The 23179-nt window shown below is 37.2% G+C and overlaps 1 protein-coding gene across 1 annotated transcript; it reads left to right on the forward strand.

Moving 5' to 3' along the window:
• The first annotated feature begins 216 nt into the window (after nt 1–216).
• gc (GC vitamin D binding protein) lies at nt 217–20477 on the forward strand. The gene is made up of 12 exons (XM_084113389.1): nt 217–399; nt 765–834; nt 1121–1253; nt 9641–9852; nt 12128–12260; nt 12891–12979; nt 13490–13616; nt 14273–14475; nt 18344–18476; nt 19449–19519; nt 19645–19744; nt 20289–20477. Exons 1-12 carry the CDS (start codon nt 336–338, stop codon nt 20328–20330), a joined length of 1377 nt encoding a protein of 458 aa, XP_083969515.1. The 5' UTR covers nt 217–335; the 3' UTR covers nt 20331–20477.
• The last annotated feature ends 2702 nt before the right edge of the window (nt 20478–23179 follow it).

Raw genomic sequence — 23179 nt, forward strand, 5'->3', positions numbered from 1 at the left:
TGCCAAGCTCAAATCTGAAGTAAGATCTTGACTAATTTAGATTCGAATGTGAGGTTCTGAGTATAACCTTTAAAATGTTCACAAAAGCTGTTCCTGTAGATCACTGCAAGTTTGAATCACTGCTTTCAAAACTTTTTAGTGTTTTAGCTGTCAAGCTGTGTCATGGGGTCAAAGGGAAAGCCAGAGTCTTGTTTGCATTTAAACATTTACATAACTGTCTGTTTTTACTGAAGTTAATTTTTGACTATGCACACTTTTGTCTCTTGTAAATCTGCAATACAGAGGCAGTTCCTAATTTGATCTTGAAATTATCACATTATTACCTGTGGTAAAATATGAGGAACACAGCTCTCATTTTAATTATTGCTTTAATAGTTCCAGCTTTTCTTGCTGACAAAGGTAGGAAGATCAGACTTTATCTAATTTAAGGGTATTTTACATGCTGTATTTCCACAGTGGTAAAAGGTAAAATCATTTTTGGCTCATTGTCAATATATCTCAGTTTAAATGTTTAATATTGGCACTTACATGGTGAATTTGTGTTAATAATGTTAGATTAAATGTTAAAAGATTAAGTCAGCATATGCATTGAAATTATGTAATATCTGTTGTGTGCAGGAGGGGAGCTAGAGCTGATTAATAAATTAGCCATATAGGGACAATCAATAAATAGTAAATTATAGCTAATGACAGCTATGTTGATTAGTGCATTTGTCCTTATTTTTTATGCATTTATTCTTCATTGTATTTTTGTATCTCTACAGGGAAGAATTATACCAAAGAAAATGTTTGCCAAGAGCTCAAAGCCATTGGAATTGAAAAATTCAAAGAAATGCAAGTATAAAGTTATTTTAGGATTTACACAATTCTTAGTCTCAACCACAGTTTATGGACATATAAATTCACTGCTGCTTTATATGCTCAAAATATTTGGTTCTCACGTATAAGGTTATTAAAAAATAGTTTTAACAATTATTTCGTTAATTATAGCTTAATTCCATTCACTTTTGTCCGAATAGGCTATCCCTGCATTTCTGTTTGATGTAAAGAAAAAAGAAAAAAAGAGGAGATTCTTTGAACATGCTTGCATAAGTTATGTTTCTCGTCGATCCTTCTGCAGGTTCACTGTCCTCTACAGTCAAAAGTTCCCGAATGGCACATTCGAGGAGGTGAATTGTGTGGCAGATGAAATGACCAAGCTTGCAGAAAAATGCTGCAAAGATGATGCCAGTCCTGACTGCTATGATAAAGGAGTAAGTGGTTGTCCTTTACGATAATGACATATTTTGTGGCTAAATGCAATTTAGTGACAAACCAAACTCCATTCAAATGAGGTGTCAGGGAAAAGTTATGCAAATACAAATCTATTAGCCATTAGATAAAACACAAAAGAAGACTTTCATACTGTTCTCAACTTAACTGTGGGTTATCGTATTTTTATTAACCCCCAGTTAAGATCACATCTAAATCAAACATTTCACACTTGCCATTTTGAAAGAGCGGTTACCACTGCTTTCAATGAAAACCTGCTGGAGAGAGAAAGCAGTGCTAACCAGGTGTTGAGGAATTGGTTGATTAGCATCACCTCCTTATGCTAGTCAATGCTCCCAGCAGGCACAGGATGTAGACTCCAACGTCGGTCAGACGTTAGATTTTGGTTGAAAATGAAAATCGGGTTGACATCTAAATCAAACGTTTGTTTGTGAAGCTAGGTTGGGCAGACGTCGCATTTTGGTTGGAATAAAGACCCCAAAATAAAAACGGCAATGCATAAAAAATATAAAAATATAAAAAATCTATATTTATTTTATATAAATAAAAAAGGTGAAATGCATAGCAGGACACTTACAGTATTACTAACCTTACCAGATTGACTTTTTTTCTGTCAGACGTCTACAGAAGTTCTTAGTGAGATATAAGGCCCTATTTTACCGATCTAAGCGCATGGCACAAGTGCAGTTAGGGCGTGTCTGAATCCACTTTTGCTAGTTTAATGATGGGAAAAATGGTCGGCGCGCCTAGCGCATGGTCTAAAAGGGTTGTCTCTATTGTCTTACTGAGTAATGGGTGTGTTTTGGGTGTAAAAAAAACTAATCAGAGTGTAATTTCCCATTCCCTTTGAAAGCCAGTTGTGTCTCCAGAAAACAGATCTGCTCGTGCGCAAGGTTAAGCCATCTACGGGACAAGCCGGTTTCCACCATATCTTTATGTACACAGTATTAATCTTTTACATTGTACTCCTTTTATTTTTAATATTTGGCTAGTTTGTGTGCTGCTGCGGATCCTTGTGTGTGTAATAATCAGAGAGTACGCGCGTTGTGGACCCGCCTATAGGTAGCCTACACATTACTTGCGTGCTCTTTAAATAACAAAAAAATACTGCACCATTGACTTTAGACTAGGTTTCAGTTGGTCAATGGCACTGTCTAATTCAGTTGCCTCAAAATAGCAACGTGCCAACAATGCGCTTAAACACACCTCATTTTCAGACCAGCACAACCATGGGCGCTTGCGAAAACACTTGCGTCTTGCCGGGTGTATGATAGGGCCCTTAGATATTAATGTCTGGTTGAAAATGTTTCGTTTGAAGTCACCATCATTGTAACTTTTTTTTACAGTCTATGGGACTGACTTAAAGTAATTGGAAGTTGAGAGGTTGATATTGATATAATAAAATAATCAGTTAAAATGCTAAACAAAAGTTACATAAAAACGTTTCCTTTCATAATTTATAACAAACAATTTTTTATTATTTATAAAGTTTTATTAAAAGAGATTTTCAAATAATTATTTTGCCACAATGGCGCCCCCTCCCATCCGGCGCCCTTATGCACTGCATAACACTTACCCCGTTTTTGTGCCACTGGGTATGAGCTGTTGGCAGTGATTGCATCGTGTTTTGTTTGTTGGGTTGTCTCACAGGGTTTTATGGGTTTATTTAGTTAAAGAGTGGAGTGAGGAGCATTAGTGATGACACACTGAAGGAAAGAGAAACACATTTTTGAAGTCACCAGTGTGGTGATAATAATAGTAATAATAATAATAATAATACATTTTATTTATAATGCGCTTTTCTAAACCCAAAGCGCTACAGACAGTAAAAGCAAATAAAATACAAAAGTACAAGAGTAATACAGAAATAGTCATTACAGTACAACACAGTAAAATACTAATCATGACAGTCTATAAGCAATTTTAAACTGGCTAATGTGGGAGCATCTCTAACAGTAGAGGAAGTGCATTCCATAACCTGGGTGCAGCAATAGAGAAAGCTCTCTCCCCCAGATTTTAATCTACAGGGAGGCTGCTGAAGACTAAGTCAGTCAGTAGACCGAAGGGAACGTGAAGGTGCAAGGGTGACTAGTCACAGATATAAGAAGGGGCTATTTCGTGCATAGCTTTGTATGTTAGTGTGAGAGTTCACGTGAGAGTTTATAAGAGTTTAAAAGCAATAGCCTACGCGACTGAACAGGAAGCCAATACAGAGCGACCGCAAAAACGGAAGTTAAAAGACAATATTCTAAAGATGGCGGCGCCCTCGTTTCTCTGGCGCATAAGGTCTATAAAGCACGCCTGTAATGTGCTGACGTGGTGAAGTGTACTGTATGTAAGCACACGTGCTGCTGAATTCTGGATGTACTGCAGCCGTTTTATAGATTTAGCAGGTAAACCAACAAATAGTGCATTACAATAATCAATCCTGGAAGTAACAAACGCATGAATAAGCCTTTCAGCGTCAGGTAGAGTAAGATAGGGCCTAATTCTTGCAATGTTTCTGAGATGATGGAATGCAGATTTTGTAATACTCTTAATATGTGAGTCTAGGTGAGCGTCAAAAATCACACCAAAGTTACGAGCATAAGAAGATAGAAATAAAACACTATCATCCATAATCAAATAAAAATTTCTCCCTTTGTGAGTAGCCACAGGTGTGCCAATGAGTAGAATCTCTGTCTTGGAAGAATTACATTTTTAAAAATTATGGTGCATCCACGTTTTTATTTCCTGCACACACTTTTAGAGGTGACAGTAGGATCAGATTTGGAGCTGATGTAAATTTGAGTATCATCAGCATAAAAGTGATACCCCAAACCATATTTCCTAATAATTTGCCCCAAAGGAAGCATATAAACAATATGGGACCCAGGACAGATCCCTGAGGAACACCATGGCGGACTTGTCCAATTTCAGATTTGTTGTTTCTCAAGACAACAAACTGGAAACGATCAGTGAGGTAAGAATTGAACCAGTTAAGCACAGTACCTTATTTAGCAGGATAGAATGGCACATTGTGTCAAAAGCTGCACTGAGATCTAACAAGACCAAGATGGTAGAGGCTCCAGAGTCAGCTGAGACAAGCAGGTAATTCATAACACAAACCAAGGCTGTCTCTGTACTGTGTCCCTTTCTAAACCCAGACTGAAAAATGTTTGAAAAGCTTGTTGGATGAGAGTGGAGTTGTGCCACAACAACACGTTCCAAAACCTTAGCAAAAAAGGGCAGATTTGAGATAGGCCTGTAATTTGATAGGTCTGACCACATCCAGATCACATCCAGGCTTTTTAAGGACTGGTGTAATAGCTGCAACCTATAGGGCTTTTGGAACAATACCAGTTATAAGAGAGGTGTTCACAATGCTACAAATGAGGGGACTAATTGAAGAGAGACACCCTTTAAGAACAGATGTTGGGATTGGATCGAGGGTACAAGTAGTTGTATGCATTGCCATCACTAATTTTGATATACAATCAGTAGTGACTATGTTAAAACTGGAGAATGCAGTTTCAGGAAAACTAACTGGATAGGTCTCAGGAATTGCAGAGCAAGGTACCAAACTGATAGACTTATAGATACTTAATTTTATCCATGAAAAAACTAAGAAATTTGTTAGACTCCTGCACAGAAGAACAAATTGATGGCTTTGTTGGGATTTGCAGCACCAATCACTAATGATAGACGAGTAGTACTTTGTTCTTGCTGTCTTAATAGTAATCTAACTGTTGAATTCATGGAGGTATTAGACTGTTTTAACATGACTCTGTATGTGCAATTTCCCAGTCATAATAAAGGTCATACACTTGAATTTGATCTGGTGTGTTCTGTTGGGGTGGACATGGACCAGCTAGACAGCAGTGACTTGTGTATTAGTGATCATAAGCAGGGGTCATTAGTTTTTTGAGGGTAATTAATTACCCTCAAAAAAGGGTCATTAGTTTTAGAAATGTCAAGAATATTAATTTCGACAGTCTTTCATGTATGATCTCAGAGCACTCTACAGTTGAACCTGTTGATCACTATAATTATTTTGTCATCTGTTTTGAACATGTTGGCCCCTAGGAGAGAATGTGTTGTTTCATTTGTTAAATCATCTCCTTGGTATACCACTGAGCTTAGGGCTCTTAAGGTGAAAAGCAGACAGCTTGAACGCCAATATAAGAAATCAGGTTTAACTGTCCATAAGCTAATGTATGATGAACTTTTGAGTCAATACGCTGAAGCACTTAAGGTTATCCACATTGATATTAATGTCTCCAGTGAGAATCAATGATGGACAGACAGAGCTAACAGATGTAAGTAGTTCTGTGAGTTAATTGAAAAACAAAGAATTAGGTTTTGGAGGTCGATAGATGGGTACAATAAGAACAGGAGAAGTACCGTTCATTTTGAAGGCAACACACTCAAATGATGATACGCAGGGAATGGTAATTTCCGTAATAGATATATCATCTCTGTAGATAACAGCAAGACCGCCACCTTTACCACTTAGACATGGCCTCTGGGTATATTCCGGTGGAATACTCACATTTAAGTTTATGAAGTCATTTGGTTGGTGCCAAGTCTCACAGATACAAAATAAATCCAGTCTTATTGTTCAAAGAACGAGCATTTAGATATGCAAATCGCGCAGTGTCAAGTCGCATTTTCGGATGAGTCAGTTGTTGATAACGCAAGTTTGCATGGCAGACACCACGTAAAGAATGCTTTTTTGTTTCTGAGTCCATAGACCGAGAGCATAAAACTTAATGCGAGTAGTGTGAACGTTCCGCGACCCTCTGTTAAAGTATTTTGGCTGACATAGAAGTCAAGACGATTTCAGGGTCTTTTGAACACAGACGTCAGGAAGTAAATGATGTTCCAATGAGAGAATAAGTTCAGAAAAAGAGTACCTTATCATGATGAAATCCAAATGTTGAAGGACCCGCTCTCCACGAAGCCTAGACAGGGTAAAAAATGATGATGACAATAGATAGCAGGGAAATCCACATGATAGGAACATAAATATCCAATTTGATTTACTTGAGAGAGAATCCAGACACGTTGTTGTCACACAGCAGCAGAGATAGCAGTCACGCACCCAGCAACGTTCCCAGTTGACAGGATCAGCGATCCCACGGTGTAAGACCCGATCAAACAATATGCACGCACAGAAAGACTCCACAATTTAACTCCAGTATTTAGAAGAAAAAAAAACACCAACTAATAAAATGAATAGGCAATAAAATTCTACTGTTTAAGAATAAATAAATTAAAATAAAGAAAGCCGGACGGAGAAGCGACAGCCAACATGCGCCAGCGTTCTCTCCACCAGAAGTGATGAAAACATCGTAAAGGACACCTGTTTGATCATTGTTTCCTGTGGAAATAATAATAATAATAATAAAATAAAATAAAAACTCTTGAAAAAAAGATCATTGTTTCCTGGAGTTGGGCTCTTGATTCTTAATATTTTTGTTAGTTTTCTCTGGCTGCTTCAAACAGGTGCCCGTTTCAAGCTCTGTTTGTCTAATAAATTGAATTGACCTTGTGAATATGCAAATAAGGATGTTACCCGACAGTGCTAATGATAGCTGTAAGATACCAGAAGTTACCATAGCTAATTGTATACACTTGTCCAGACTGCTTTCAAAGGCATGAACATCGAAGAAAAACTGGAGAAAGACAAAATCACATGCTAGATGTAGCACAACATATCTTAAGACTATCTAAAATAGATTTGTGACTACATTCTAATTACTGTGGAAGTTCTGGAGGTATTTAACTTAATTACATCTCTAACTAACACAGCCCATCTTGTTAGAAGTCTTTCACCCTTGATGGTCTTCACAGTGACAGGCAGGTTGTGCGTTTTTAGGCCTATATATGACTATATAAAGCACATCTTGCTAAATCTCTCTGGCTGGATCTTCCTTATAAACTCATCTGTTTTTATGTGTTCCTGTCATCAAGCTCGTTTTAATTCTGTAAGTACATCAGTGGTTTGTTAGCCAGACCATTGCAGTGGCTGTCAACTCCAATAAGATAGATTTGACTAGTGATGGGATAGAGGCATTTTAGCCATTATTCAGAGTCTGTGATTTAGAGCATTCTGTTTTCATTTAAAAAAAGCTAATTATATTTTTGGAGAAAAATGTAATTCTAGTTGTTTGAATATGAGCGGTGACATGGCTGCTAGCACACATTCTGACATGGTTGTGGTACTTATGCAGATGACATGCGTTTAAATCTGCCTCATAACATTTCCCAATCTAATTCCACCCGCTCGTCCCTATTGATTCTTACCCTTTATCTCCAGCAACATCAAATAAAATAAGACGTGCCAAAAGGCCACTTACTTGCAGGGTTTGTTTCCAAAATAGCCTCTTACATTTCACATGCAAATAAAACTGTCCTTCAATTTGTGCACGGAGATAATAACATGAGTCCTGACTGGAGGCAACTCCAGCTCGACTCTAGAAACATTCCTGCAATCCAGTCAGTTATACAGGCCCTATCCTCTGCACACTTTAATGCAAATTAATTACAGTGCATGTTAGTTGGTGTGGGTGCGCAGTTACTCGCTGCTCTATTCAATGTATCAGTGTCATTCCCTAGGGACAGCTTACATCCATGTCATTAAAAAATAATTACTTGAACAAATGTCCTCATATGAACTGGCTGATTGCTCACATTGCATTTGCAATTCTAAATTCAAGGACTGTTTTAATGGGCTTCAAACACTGCACATACGAAAACAATTTATGATGTATCCGATTGTCTCCATACCAATGAAAATAATGGGCCTAGTTTATGAAACGAAAGTACGACAGAAATTCGTTTCCATGCAAACCTTGGCATTTATCAATATGTACATGAGCGGTGGCTACGATCAACTCTCACGTCAGGTCTTAGCTCGTGTATGCAAGTTTTTGAGTTAGTCTGAACTTGCGTGCAGCATAGTAAATCTGGTGGAGAATTGTAATGAGAGCATTTTGTTTATTTATTTCCTGACTGAGTCCGAAGCTCATTAATCGATCATTAACCGTTATACGACTAGATTAGAATGTCAAATTTAAATTAAATTAGAGAACATGGGTGTCTGTGACCCATTACAAATACCACAAATGTTTGTTTGTTTTTTAGGCTTTTTTAGTTTTTTATGTAGCTTTAGGCTACATGTCCAAATAGCAGCATAAACAACAGAGGTTTCACTTTATTTTGATGGTCCCTTTAACACATTCTGATGTCTAGAAGTAACATTGCACCTACATGTCTATACTAACTCTCATTATAGTATTAGTAGAGTATTAGTAGACTGGTAGGGTTAGGGTTAGAATAAGTTGACATGTAGTTGCAAAGTTACTTATAGTCAGTAGAGTGTTTGTTGGAGGACCTTCACAATAAAGAGTTATCAGATATTAAGCAGACAGTCTACTAATACTCTAATGAGAGTTAGTTGACATGTAGTTGCAAAGTTACTTATAGTCAACAGAATGTTCAAAAGGGACCATCAATATAAAGTGTTACCACAACAGAATATGAGGATTAACACATCGTCACATCACCTGCAGTGCTTCTGTGAACCGAAATTAAGTATATAGCCTATAAAAGGAATAAAATAAATGACTACACAAAATATATTTAGCTAAATTAACAGATTAACAAAAAAGAAAAACTGTGCAGGTCTAAGGTACAAGTAGTAGGTATAAGCTACGCTGGTTTTTGTGACACTCTAATTTGTATTTGTTTTCTTTATATATCTATATTTTATTAAATACACCTGACCGCACAGGTGCCTCACACACACACACACACACACACACACACAACATATCACTTCTAGTGTTGCTAACTTGACATTTCAGCCATTCATCATCAAACTAAAATCAAGCAAAAAAACAAAAAAATTACACTGCTCTATTTAAATGGTCATGAGATTACTTCCTCTTCTTGGCCAGGTTACTTTCTCAGTTTCGTAAACTCTAGGGGCAAGGCTTCTAAACCGTGGATTTTAGGGGCATGATATTTAAATGACGGTTGTTTTCAGCCACTACATTTATCAACGTCAGATCATTCGTACGATGGATTGGCAGCATACAAATGTTTCATGAATCACACGTGAACCCTCTTGTAAGATGATTTCTACGCTCAAATCTGCGCTCTTTTCTACGATAAATTGATAAACGAGGCCCAATGTCTCCACCATAGAAACGATGATAAGTGAACTTGTATTGAAACATCATTAAAGACATATTTTCTAGACAAATTTACTGAACAAAAATGGTAATTTTGTCAGCACTTTACACACTTTACGTATGTTTTGCGTGCCTTTTTTGTGTGTTGTGTTGCTTGCTTTTTATTCACATAGTAATCTCTATCTAAGGCTACAGAGATCTCTGAGAAGTCATGCGGAAAGGACTCTCCATTCCCCAAACATCCAGGCATTAAGCAGTGCTGCACACTTCAGGGTCATGAGAGGAAACTTTGTCTGGCCTCACTACGGTACTCTGCAGATGAGCTGCCATCCCTAATAGAGCCCACAAATGAGGAGATCTGCACTGAATACACTCAATACAAGAAGAACTATTCTGTCAGGTAAGATTTGTCCCACTGGACTACTTATGAAGGCCACAGTGATTTAGGGTTCATCAGTGGAAATAAAAACAGAAGGGATCAATGCAACATTCTTGCTTAACCACTGGTCACTTTCATCTCTCATTCTCTTTAGCATATAGACTACTACGCAAATCATTAAGTCCTCAGAAATCCTCGAAAGGCATTGCCCAGATATAGACAAACTTGCAGCCCTTTGAAATAACCTTAGTTTAAAAGTACTAATTATTCTGACTAACTAATCACAACTTAACACTGACTTGAAACAGTAGCCTATGTCAGAATATATGCCCCAATTAAAAGTCACAATATCGAAACCATCTTCTGAATCTTTTTATATCAGCAAATTAAGCATTTCCTTCTGAATACATTCATTAGTATGAAGTATCCCAATTATATTACCTTAGACAAAATCATTGACTATTTAGTCTCTCTGAATAGCCATATCTCTCTCTTTTTTCCCAAACTATTCTCCCAGGTATAGCATGATTAGAGAAAGAAACTCATTTCCCTATCAGTCAGTCACGTCTCAACGTTACGTCGAAAGACAGTTGTTGTGGGATCTCACTTGGGTGAGATCAAGAACAAGCACAGGTGATGTTGCGCCTTTTTAAAGATGGTATTCCACCCATGTATTTCTGGATGCGGTCGTTTCCTGGCCCTGTAAGATAGCCACGATCACTGCCTCACGTGTCTGGGCCGTGACGTTGAAGGTGACTGACTGATTGGAAGCGTCTCGGTTACTGTACTGTTGTAACCCTCGTTCCCTGAAGGAGGGAGCAGAGACGTTATGCCCCGCCTGCCACAACACTGTACCACCGCTGAATGGCCGGGACATTGTCTCAGCTCCTCAGCACAAACCTGATTGAGTGAGTTTCTTATATACTTATATACCCGTATGTCCATTGGCTTGTTTTGTTACCACTTGAAGGTGATTGGGCTCCCAAGTGAGATCCCACTATGTCTCTGAAAAAAAAAAAAAACTGTCTCTGAAGAAAGGAAGCCACTGCTTCAAGAAACCCAAAATTTATTATTATTTATCCACTGTGTTCCCTTCCTTAGAACATTCTGAGACCTCTTTTTCATTTTTTATCAAAGGAAACATCATATTATCAAATATCTATGTATACAAATTATTTATTTATAACCTATTATCGACCTGTCATTTCTGATCTGATATTCTCAATGTCTTTTATAGATGTTTTGGAAATTAAACCGTTATGAGGATTAATGGACTTTTCTTAGATTAAGTTTTGCAGTGCACTGATGTTTTAATATACAAGGTGATGTACATTTTTACATGTGAGGAATGGTTTTAATATGGGCATGAATGGGTATGAAAAGCATTCGGACAGAATATAAAGAAAATGTGGAATATTTGCTAACTGAGACCTGTAAGTTTACACAAAATACACAATTTTGACATCCAAATGTCCAGCATGAATTCCTAATCCTGATGCCGCAAGAGCAGTTCTTAAACCTTCTACTGGTGCTTTTATTGCTGCATTTAAAAGAAAATTGGCACAGCCTTCGCTGGTCCGCAGTGACACAGTTGGCTTTCGAAGGATGCATGCAGCCTTTCAATTGGGACGCTGCAAGTATTACCTGATTTGTAGAACATGCTTTGGCAAATCTAATCTCATTTTTTTACTCAGGAAAGATAAATGGGCTTAATAGACAGGTGGTAGTGATAATTGCTTGTTGGGCTGGTTTGCCTCAGGGGAGGCCTCTTGGTCAGAACTTCTATTTAAAGTCAATTTTAGTAATAATAGAGAATTAATTTGGCTTTAATGGCACTTAGAAATCCTCGGTTCTGAAATAAATAAATACGTAAGTGTGTTGATTGCTTTTTTGGCCATTATAGTCTCTGATTGTGGTTGCATTAATAGTGAGGTGCCTGCTGTTAATGCATTGAAGCAGATTTTTATATAGCAAATAATTCTATACATCAAAAGGTGCTTAAGTAAATCTGGCTTAACCTGATCTCTGTTTTTTTTTTATGGCATAAAAATGCTATAGAATGGTGTTTTGTACCCACAGTCCCATTTATCAGGCTCAAATACCGCTTCATCGACACAAGATCAGTAAAATATAAAGATTAATCAATTGTTTATTTTATCCTAATCTTTCACAGCTATAATATTATAGACATCATTTGTGTTTTATAATTTTAACAAGGAAAATGTAAATCTTTCCTATCTTTTCCTATTTTTCCATCTAAATCACTTATACAATATCATTATTTTCTCTCCCTCAGGTATGTGTATGAGTTTGCCCGGAGGCACAGAAACATCCCAGCAGGCTTTGTTCTTAATGCTACTCAGCACCATGTGAGAATGGCAAAGCGATGTTGCCACCCTGCTGTCAAGATCTCTTGTTTTCTCGAAGAGGTAGTATAAACCACACATTTCAGATTACATTAATTGGAAACCTTGGGGTGACATAACCCCTGTGAGGGGTATCATGTTGGGTGAATATATCTAATGCTGATTATGGCCTACAGCATGTTTTTGCATGTGAAGTAACGTGCTGTCAGTAGTAATACATTTTTTAGCGTACTTGACAGCAATTAATAGTAAGCATTTCGCGCTTGACAAATTCAAATTGTCTGTTGCAAGTTACAAATAGGATTCCAAGATATTATTGTCAACACAAAACCTGCGCCAGCAGACTCACATCTGCTGTTCATGGAGCTAAAATCTGCTTTCTGCGGCCCACACTGCTTTAAACAGCTACTAATTAAATGTCTGTTTTACTTGCTGTGTAGGAGGGAACTGTGCTATTTGTCTAGTTGTGTGTAGAAATTTGTCTAGGGGAAGCACAAAAATGAAATGGAATAAAAGGATTATGAGGATAAGGATGATTAATATGATGATATCATTCAGTTCAAATCAGTTTAATTTATATAGGTTGAAACCCCAATAATGATCAAAATTATGATGATGATCATTATGATGAATGGTGGTGGTTGATGTGGAATTATTAGTAAAGTACCTCATATAAATCCTGTCTGTTTACAGAGACTCCAAATGGGAAGCACCAACATTTTTCTGAGGTTTCTATCCAATGTTTGCAACAACCAAGTGAATTTGAAATCCTACAAAATTGGGTAAAAAAAACAACAACAACAAAAACATGGCTTGTACCGCATCATCACACCATTAGAGGAAAAGTTATTTACGCATCCTCTTGTTGTTTCAGACTAGTTTTAAACTCTTGCCAGCTCACAGGTAGCTTTTTTTCCCTCTGGGCTAAAGTTTTGACATATTGCATAAATCATATTTGATTGAAACGCTTGTATTGAAATATTTTAGTCATTAACATTAACTGTCACTGAATGGAAAAGAGTTTTTATTATTATTATTTAGGTTTTTTTCACTTTTATTATATTTTTTTAAAGTCCTATTGTTATGGAAGAAACAACAGAATATTGGTTTGGAATGACATGAGGATGAGAAAACTAAACTTCTTCCTAAACTTAGTTGCTTCTCCTCTCTACTTTTTTTATATTAAGATGTGTGTTAGTTAACTGTTTAGTTGCCTACACAGTCTAACGTGTAAATTAAGTGTGTCTTGCTTTTTACACAACATAGGCTTACATTGCTTTACATATTTATAGGTTGTCTGCATATTATGGAAATCTCCTAGGACTGTCCTTTGAAGATGCATCAGCCATATCCAGTCGTTTCCAGTCTGGGCTTGAAAAATGCTGTTTACAGCCCCAACCTGAATGTATAATTGAAGAAGTGAGTAGAACGGTCAGGCCGCTCCGATTCCACTCGATGTTGCATTCAAAAAACCACAATGAGGAGCACAAAGGTTCAAATCTCTCTTGGGACAATTATTTTTATCAGATTTCCTTCTGGCAGTGAATTTTCCTCTTCCGCTTCATAAGACATTTGATGATATGACAAATAAGAATATTTTTTGGGGTGACTGATGAAAAACGTCATCTATTGGAAGACACAATACTCACTGCTTCCTAATTGATAGAGATTTTCTGAATCTGGGTTTATTTTAATGACCATACTTGGTGGTTATTATACAAATTTCCTGGAGTCCTTTGACTGGAAGCAATTGAAAAAAACAGCCTTTCTCTCTGTACTTCGCAACAATACCTGCTGTTGTATAATGTTGTTTATCACATCTGCTGCCCCTCTTCTATTCAATTTTATCATTATTATGTGTCATCTAATTTTAGACTAAATAATATATTTGTGCAGCAGTTCAAATCAAAATACCAGGACAGGGAAATGATCAGAAGAGATTATAATTTCTATTCAAGAGAAAGTGTACATGGAACCGATATAGAGAAATTTGACAGAACCCTCTGATATCATTTATTTTGTCATGAAATTCAGCAGGAGGGCCCTGATTTATTGTATTTTTCCCTTCATAATAGTTGACAAGCTTTCAGAAAGTTCTCTGCAGTGAATCCAAACTTAATGCCATGTCTGAGGATTTCCGGAAGTGCTGCAGGAAACCTGCCCTGGATACACTTCCTTGCGTGGACGACTTGGAAAGACAACCCCGTCAGCATCCACATGTAGCCGATCCTGTTTCATCCCAGCTCTGCGAGAAAGTTCAACCACATGGGATTGACAGGTGCTTATTTAATATTCATTAAATATTCGGTGGTAGGGAAACCATGCGTGTCTTAAAGGAAAGGTCATCCGGAAAAGATATTTCCGATGTTAGCCAGCTTATTTCATTATGATGTTCCAAAGTCTATGCTATTTTGTTGAAGGAAGAATGACATCACTCACTACACTATGTTTTGATCTGTCTTGCCAAATGTGCTAATATGCTAATGTAATGTTGAGTGATATAATGGGTATATTGTGCTTTTACCGTGACCCACTCAGATTTAATACAGGTTCTCTGGGAAAAGCCACCAGGTACCTTTTTCCCAAACACAATAGAGTGCATTCCTCTTGATTTTGATCTTTAGCTAGTCTATTAAAGGGCAAAAGTGCAACTAGTCATGAATTATTCATACTGTGACTCTGAATATGATCATATGATCAAAACAACTCTCTTCAGACTTTTGCGTAGTCACCATGAAATCAAAATGGACAATTCTGTTCTTTTAATGGAATATTACAATAATTTATTTTAAATGATTTCTCTGATTATTTTTAAATTCATGTGCCCTCATAATCTCCAGCCATATCCCCTCTAGCAAACCACATTCATCCAACAATCCAATCAATTCTTTCTTCCCAACATTCTTTCTTGTTCGAGAAGCCATTTTACTTGGATATATGTCACAATAGGGGGAAAAGGACTATCGCAACTTCCATTTCATCAGATACTGAAGCTCAGAATGCCTCTTGTGATAAATTTTCCAGAGATCAAACCAAAGATCTATTTGGGCTGCAAGAACCACCTGAAATTCAGTCCTAACTGTGCATGAAAAGGTTTCACAAGTTCCCCTTCTCGTCTAAAATGAAGTCATCCCGTTATCAGAATGAAGGTAAAACAGGTTTTGTACCAGGAGAATCTTAGCCACAGCTGGATGTTAAATTTTTCCTCTGAACATGAACAAGAACATTATAGATTATTGGAGTTGAGATGATGGAGTTATTCCTAAATATTCTTTTAAAAACTGATGGGATCAGATTAAGTACATAATGCAGAACAGACCCATTTATCTTCTGTGTAACATTTCAGACAATTTTTCCTTTGCAGACTGACGATCATTGTCATGCAAATGATGCTTGCCTGGAGCACCAAAAATTAGAACAGGATGCCCTTAAGCAAAGATTTTGACCTTTTTTTCTCTCGCATCATGGTCGCTTCATTTGTTATAGTATGTAATGGCTGTTCTCTGATCAGCACCTTATGCTTCTCTCATTTAAAGAGAATGTAGCCGGTATGCACTGCATGCTGCGATGAATGAAGCTTGTGAAGTCACTCGTGTTCCTGGGTGGACAAGAAAGAATGAATTCTTGCTGAGGGGCAGACAGCCGTGCACAGAAGTCTATGTTTAATTTATCTTGGACTGTAATTATGAGCCACTCACCGTTGGTTCTGAATGTGTGCTAGCAAGTTCTACTGAGTTTACCTTGCGGCCTAGTGTCATTAAAGGTGACATTTTCAGAGTGCCTCGGGGGGCTAATACTAGGTCATTTATTGTGGCTTCTGAGTGTATGCAAGTGAAATTAATGTGAGATGGGGTGTTCTGACAGAAATTAGAGTATGTAAGTTTTCATTAATATTTATTTAAAACTAATAATAATTAAAAGCATAATAATAGATTCTCCTTCTTCGGTTATACTCTGTCCAACTGTACCCCCTAGTGGTGTTCTTCATTTTTGTATGACCAGAAAAATCAGCCTTTAAATGTATAAATACATTATTTTGAGCTCCACAATGTATGACATGGACTCATGCCACCAAAATTTAGTTTGTATAAAGCAAAAAAAAAAAAAACTGTGTTGTAAACCTTTCATTATCCCTATTCCCAACCAGTATTATAAATAATTTTTGCTTTGTTAAACATACAAAACTAAAATTACAACAAAGTATTTTATATGTATGGTAGTAGACCGGATTCTTGCAGAGATGTTTCAGCTGCTGATTTTTGCATTATTAGTAAACTGTCCGCTTAATATCCATAACACTTTATTTTGACGGTCCCCCAACAGATATTTTACTGACTACAGTGTTACCTACATGTCAACTTATTCTAATGACCCTAACCCTACCAGTCTACTAATACTCTAGTGAGATTAGTTGACATGTACTTGCAAATTAATGAGATTAGTTGACATGTACTTGCAAATTAATGAGATTAGTTGACATGCAGTTGCAAAGTTATAGTTAAAGGGATGGTTCACCCAAAAAGGAAAATTAGCCCATGATTTACTAACCCTCAAGTCATCCTAAGTGTATATGCCATTCTTCTTTCAGACGAATACAATCGGAGTTATATTAAAAAAATTTCCTGGCTCTTCCAAGCTTTATAATGGCAGTGAATGGCCTTAAAAGTCCATAAAAATGCATATATCCCTCATGAAAGTGCTCCACATTAAACACATTTTTAATATAACTCCGACTGTATTCATCTGAAAGAAGAATGTCATATATACCTAGGATGACTTGAGGGTGAGTAAATCATGGGCTAATTTTCATTTTTGACTATCGAAATAGTTAACCATTATTTCACACTTGTTAAGCTTCTATAATAATTCAATTCTACAAGATGCCATGTGCTCCATGTATTTTTAGCAATTGTTTTTTTTTACTGACTACACTAATAATATACTGTGCTCTTAGTGTTAACTAAAGCTAAAACTATTCAAAATCATTTTCGTAATTTCGTAAATAAAATAAAATAAAATAAAATAAAATAAAATAAAATAAAATAAAGTACTTGAAGATAATCTTATTAAAAATAATAATAAAAAAAAAAAACTTAAAATTAAATTAAATGAAAAGTACAGTTGTTGCCTTGGAAAGTTACTGAAATAAATAAGTTGAAGTTGAAGTACTAATTTACTAAAACTAAAATTGGAATAATAATAAAAAAAAGTCCAAACTAAAATGAAATGAAAACGGAAAATATAACAATAAAAGCAAATTCTCTCTCTCTCTCTCTCTCTCTCTCTCTCTCTCTCTCTCTCTCTCTCTCTCTCTCTCTCTATATATATATATATATATATATATATAAAATGCCAAAACAACACTGCTAATATTATATTAATAATTATTCTAAATGATAGCCAGTATCAAATGCGAATTGGGTGAAATGTGTGGATTAAAGAGTAAGAGAGTGAGCCTTACTTACTGACATACTTATTGCAGTAATTACAATAAGGCACTAACCCTGAACCTAACCTTAACCCATAAAAAAAATAAAAATAATCATGTATAACTTTGATGAAAGGTTTTGATCCACTTCCAATGTTGACTACTGTAGTTACCTTATATTAACCAGTACTTTCTTAGGTGAGTACACTGTAAGTACACTACACGTGAGTGCATGTACTGTAAAATAAAGTGCAACCAGAAATGCCCCCTTCCTATAAAGACCCATTTAAACTGTACGAGAAATAGTATGAAATTAAGACAGCATGTTGTCTGCAAATGACTTAATGCTTTTTCCAATAAATATGGTTCCAGGGCTATTTTACAGTGACTTTTGACAGCCCTAAAATGAGTTATATAAATGTGTGTGTCCATGGAGAGATGTGCACTCTTATGGACCCCAGTTTGAAAACCCCCATTGTGTTACAACATAAACCTACGGTGAAGAAATCAGAGCCTCCTATGGAGAGCATTGAGGTCTTGCAGCCTCCTGCTGGTTGGCTAAAGATTTGTGCTCCTGTTCTGCCCTCAGAACATACTGTACATAGTAGTGGCCACTGAAAAGGAGAAATGTCATGTTGTATGAAGCAGCAGGGGAAGAATGTTTCCTAAAGTCAGCGTATGAATGAGATCAAAAGCATGTATGTGTGCATGTTTCCAGATACTTGTTCCTGATTGGAGTAAAACATTCCTCCATTTCTCTGCCTGTGCTGACAACCGTCCTCAATCGAATCAAGAACACGGTAACAGCCTGCTGCTCATCTGCTGACGTCACAGCGTGCTTAACAGAGGAGGTGAGACGATGTTCATCCTGAAACTGACATGATTTACCAGTCTCTGCTTTACAACAGTTTTGTATCATTGATTTATGTTTTGTGCTTAGCAGCAGGTTTTCATTTTCTTTTTTTGGATTACACAACCAAGCCTTTCTTCAGATTTCAAGGTTGTTGTTTTTTATTTTTTTTTAAGACTAAGATTGCTAAAAAACACGGGTAAGATTGTGAGAGGCTTCGATCTTTTTTGAAGCATGTCTAGATGATTTGCCAGCACAATGCCACTCTCTGACTTGACAATGAAGTCTCATCTTGGTTTTGAGATTGGAGCTCTCATCAGGGCTGAGATGTTATGTTGATGGATGGTTCTCTTGGCAGTAAGGTGAACTCACATGAAAAATTGTGTTGAGGCAGCAGGCACCATTTCATAAGGATGCTCAAGTAATATAACCTTGAATAAATCATATTATAATGCTATAATTGGACTGGAGCTCAATAAGCACTTCTTTTCATGCTTAACAATGATGTGTCAATGTTTGGTTAATTTAGCCTTTCAGTTTTCTCTTGCAGTTCCTCCAATTATCTGCTCGCTCGCTGCTTTTCTACAGTAGATGTGAAAAGAGTTTCTGGTGTGAACATCAAATTGAAAGGTTTAAACTGCATCTGTAACCAGGGAATGAACGCACATCATTAACATGCACAAATGAAGTTCACTCTTGAACTGAGAGAGTCTTGCGAGATTTCAATTAATTTCAAGTGACAGGGTGCTTTTTGTACTCGCTGGGTGCTAACAAAGCCCGAACTGTCAAACAACGACACGTCTCATCTTCTCTCCCGCTGCTCGACTTTGAACACTGACAAGGAAAAAAACATACTAATTTTTTATTTTAAGGGTTGTGTTACTGGCCAAACAGTTCTTTAATTTCTCTCTCTCTCTCTCTCTCTCTCTCTCTCTCTCTCTCTCTCTCTCTCTCTCTCTCTTTTATCGAACAGGAAAGTAAATTGAAAAAGACTACAGCACTTCTGTCCAAGTTGGATGACACTTGCTCGCAGTACTCCAAGCTGTAAGTTATAGTCAGACTAGAAAAGAACATTATCAGTTGATGTTATTTAACAACAGGGGATTTGAAACGAAGGAGCTGGTTGCAGATCAGTACAAAACTCTTCATTAATGCTTTATTTCCTGCAGGAAACAGACTGAGCGAGGTGAGACTCAGGCACAAGCATGGGTTCACTTGACCGCATCCTGCTGTTCCAAGCGTTCCCCGGCACAACTGTGTCAAAAGCTGGTGAGAGCACTGACGAACCACTGTCCTTTGAACAGTTTCAATTGTTGCAGTGTAATTGTTGTTTATTTATTTATATATGAAAAGGGTAAAACTTTACAATAAGGTTCCATTAGTTAAAGGAATAGTTCACTTCAAAATGAACATTCTGTCATCATTTACTCACCCTCAAGTTGTTTCAAACCTCTATGAATTTCCTTTCTTCTGCTGAACACAAAAGAAGATATTTTGAAGAATGTCGGTAACCAGACAGTTGATGAATCCCATTAAATTCCATAGTATTTTTTCCCTTACTAAGTCAATGGGGTACATCAACTACCCCCCCCACCCCCCCATCCCCCCATTTTTAGCATAAACCAAATTAAACTGTTAAATTTATGCTTATGTTAAAACACGATAAATCCAACAGTGGGAAATGAAAATAAACTTAACTAGGTAGTTCATCACCATGCAGGGCAAGCAGATCAAATCAGGATTTAGGGTGTCTGTATAATTTAATACAGTTATTAAACTAAGGTTTGATTAAAGCTCATATTTTCTTTTTCAGACAGAGGATGTCCTTAAGTATGACGACGGCATTGGCGTTTAAAGACTCGCTCTTTTCAAAGACTCTTTTGAGCGCCAGCAATTATATTGGATGAAGAGATCTTCTAAATTCCCTCTCCAATGGAAAATGTCATGTCTCTCGTCACCTCAGATGTTTTATTCTTTAAATAAACTTTCCACTTGCTTCAAAGATTGTTTGTTTGTTGGTTGTCTCCTGTTCCGTTTGCTCTTTTAGCCCATGAGGCTTGTGGCATTTGCAGTGTAAATGTATTAGGCTTCTGTATGAATAACCTTTACCGGGAGCATAATAACATCCACGATGATTTCTGTTGTTGCCATGGTGTTTCATCACACACTGGAAGACTTCACATTATCTTTCATAGCAAAGTGATTAACAAATTATTCTTGAGATGTAATTTTAACTTTACTTGATTTCAATATATTTTTTAGCTTATATTTATTTACATTTTTTATTTAAAGGTGACCTAAATGCACCCTGCTTCAATACAATTCACACTGATTAACCACACTGATTAAGTTTCCAAATCCATATCACACATTGTTCTTCTGAACACCCCCATTCAGACTTTGCATTTATGGAGGGCTTGGATATTGAATTTCACCCACACCATCACCATTAGAGAGACATTTTAACATTTGGTTTTCTCAACAGGATTCTTACATAATCCTCATTCAGAATGGATATGGTTTGTATTGGTCATGAGGTTCCTGGAGCAATATAGAACCCAAACAGAGCTTGAGAAAGAAGCAGTCCACAGTGAAGTGCATCTCTATCTCGCATTGCTGATGAAGACTTCTCCCATTTTAGTTTGAATCTGAAACTTTTTCTTATCAAGCTGCTCCATTGGTACAGGAGTGGACTTCAGCTTTCTTTGCCAATTCAAACTGTGTTCAACTCTTCATGGCTGTTTATGTGTTCTGTTCTGGTGATTTTAATGGAGTTTTGTATTCAAAAGTAGTTTTTAAATTGAGTCCAATGATGTTATGCCTCACTTGAAAATGTTTCTGATGGTGATGCACTGTAAGGAGTGTGAACCACATGAATTAACTATAATGCAAGATGTTTTTAGGCCCTCAAACATGTTCTTCCTGAACTAAGATGGCAACATGTATTAAGAACAGAACAGAGACTCATTTCTGCTACAGCTGTCTGGATCACATCTAATCTGGCAGCATAACAGAATGATGAAAAAATAAGAATATGTTCTGAACGTTTCCTTAAAGTCTTGTGGTCAGCTGGACAAAAACACTATAGCTCATAAATACATAGTGAAGACCAAAGTTTTGCTTAACATGAAAAGAACTGAAAATGCTATGATTTAGCATTGATGTTTACTGGCTGTATAAGCTAGCCTGGTTCTACCAGACTCTCGTACATTTCATTTGTACAGAGAGTCTGGCCTCTCTCCATTGACAAGCGTTAACTTCCTTGCAGGCGGGTACTCTGTTGAAGTTTAAAACTATTGGATCTGCCCAGAGCCACTCTGGATCCGCCATAACCAATCGCTAACCTTTGGTCGTGACGTAACCCTACAACTCAAACTAGCGCACAACCTCAAGCCACTCCCTCTGTTCGCTGATTGGACCGCCAAAAAAATGATCAGATAAAACCAAAGAATACACCACAATCCCAGACGTAGTACTGAAGGGAAATAAAATTGAGCGGAAGTACGCAGGAGGGCGGAGCCCGGCTATGTATAAGCTACAGTAGTACATCTCTCTCTCTCTCTCTCTCTCTCTCTCTCTCTCTCTCTCTCTCTCTCTCTCTCTCTCTCTCTCTCTCTCTCTCTCTCTCTCTCTCTCTCTATATATATATATATATATATATATATATATATATATATATATATATATAAACAGCATGTTTTAGTGTGTGCATTTGCTTTGGAATGACTAAATTCATTAAATACATTGGCATTAATTAGTTCAACGTTGCATCATGGTGACGCTGTGGGAAAACTCCGTGTGAACTTGTGTCTGAAGCAGGTGTGAATACACGCCAAGTTTGATGATGTCACAGATGCACCGACAGGCTATAAAAGGGCACATGAAGAACACGTCATCAGCTCTTTGGTCTTCAGGAAGCCGCTTTGTTTGAAGTTTGTGCATGTGAAATGTGGGTTTGTAAAGAAATCAAGCAGTATGGAAAGAAAGTGTGGGTTTAGAAAATGTATCTCGCCCTGTTCTGTGTTGAATTACGAGCAATGATACAAACAAAATGTGCGTCATCTGTCTTGGAGCGGAGCATGCGATCGTTTCACAGTCAAGAAGCTTCACTGCCACTTGGCTCTCTGTAAAGGAGATGTTTCTCGCGGGTCTTAATAGCTCCCCCTCTGTGAGACGACTCTCACCGGCTATCTCTGGAGATGATAGTGCAGACATAATGGTAGAACTATTTTAGAGAACCGTTTGAGAGGAGTAATGGAATGACAGACCATTAAAAAAGTGGACATCATCGCCATTCGCGGACAGATCTCCTGAAGGTTTCATATTTCTCCTTGAGGCACTTGAGGGTAGAGCAGACTGTTGAGAGAAAGCACTGCTCTCTCCTGATGTCTCTTGTAGTCCTTAAAGACTGGCCGCTTAATTATATGCTCCAGTCGGTTTACGTTGCACATTAAAGCTTTGGCCGAGGGATCGTTATGGTTGGATTAGCAGTAGGCCTAATTTCACACTTAATTTCACAGCACAGTGAGCAGGCATTTGTTCAGTATGCCACCGTGGGTTTTAACATTCAGAACCATGACGCAGCATTTAAGTTCCACTTCAAATGGGAATGTCTTAGGTTACTCATGAAACTCGGCTTCCTGAGAAGGAGACGCTATGTCTTGTTGCCATACTTCAGACAATCTGGCGCTGATGACGTGTTCT

Source organism: Abramis brama (genome assembly GCF_963993115.1).
Source record: "Abramis brama genome assembly, chromosome: 5".
NCBI classification, from domain to species: Eukaryota; Metazoa; Chordata; class Actinopteri; order Cypriniformes; family Leuciscidae; genus Abramis; species Abramis brama.

What these genes read in the sequence shown, in the direction of transcription:
- gc (XM_084113389.1), top strand. Translation starts at nt 336, where the DNA reads ATGAGGAACACAGCTCTCATTTTAATTATTGCTTTAATAGTTCCAGCT. An exon ending in AAGAAGAACTATTCTGTCAG is followed by an intron (nt 9,853 to 12,127) that starts GTAAGATTTGTC and finishes TCTCTCCCTCAG; the next exon opens with GTATGTGTATGAGTTTGCCC. An exon ending in CAACCACATGGGATTGACAG is followed by an intron (nt 14,476 to 18,343) that starts GTGCTTATTTAA and finishes GCATGTTTCCAG; the next exon opens with ATACTTGTTCCTGATTGGAG.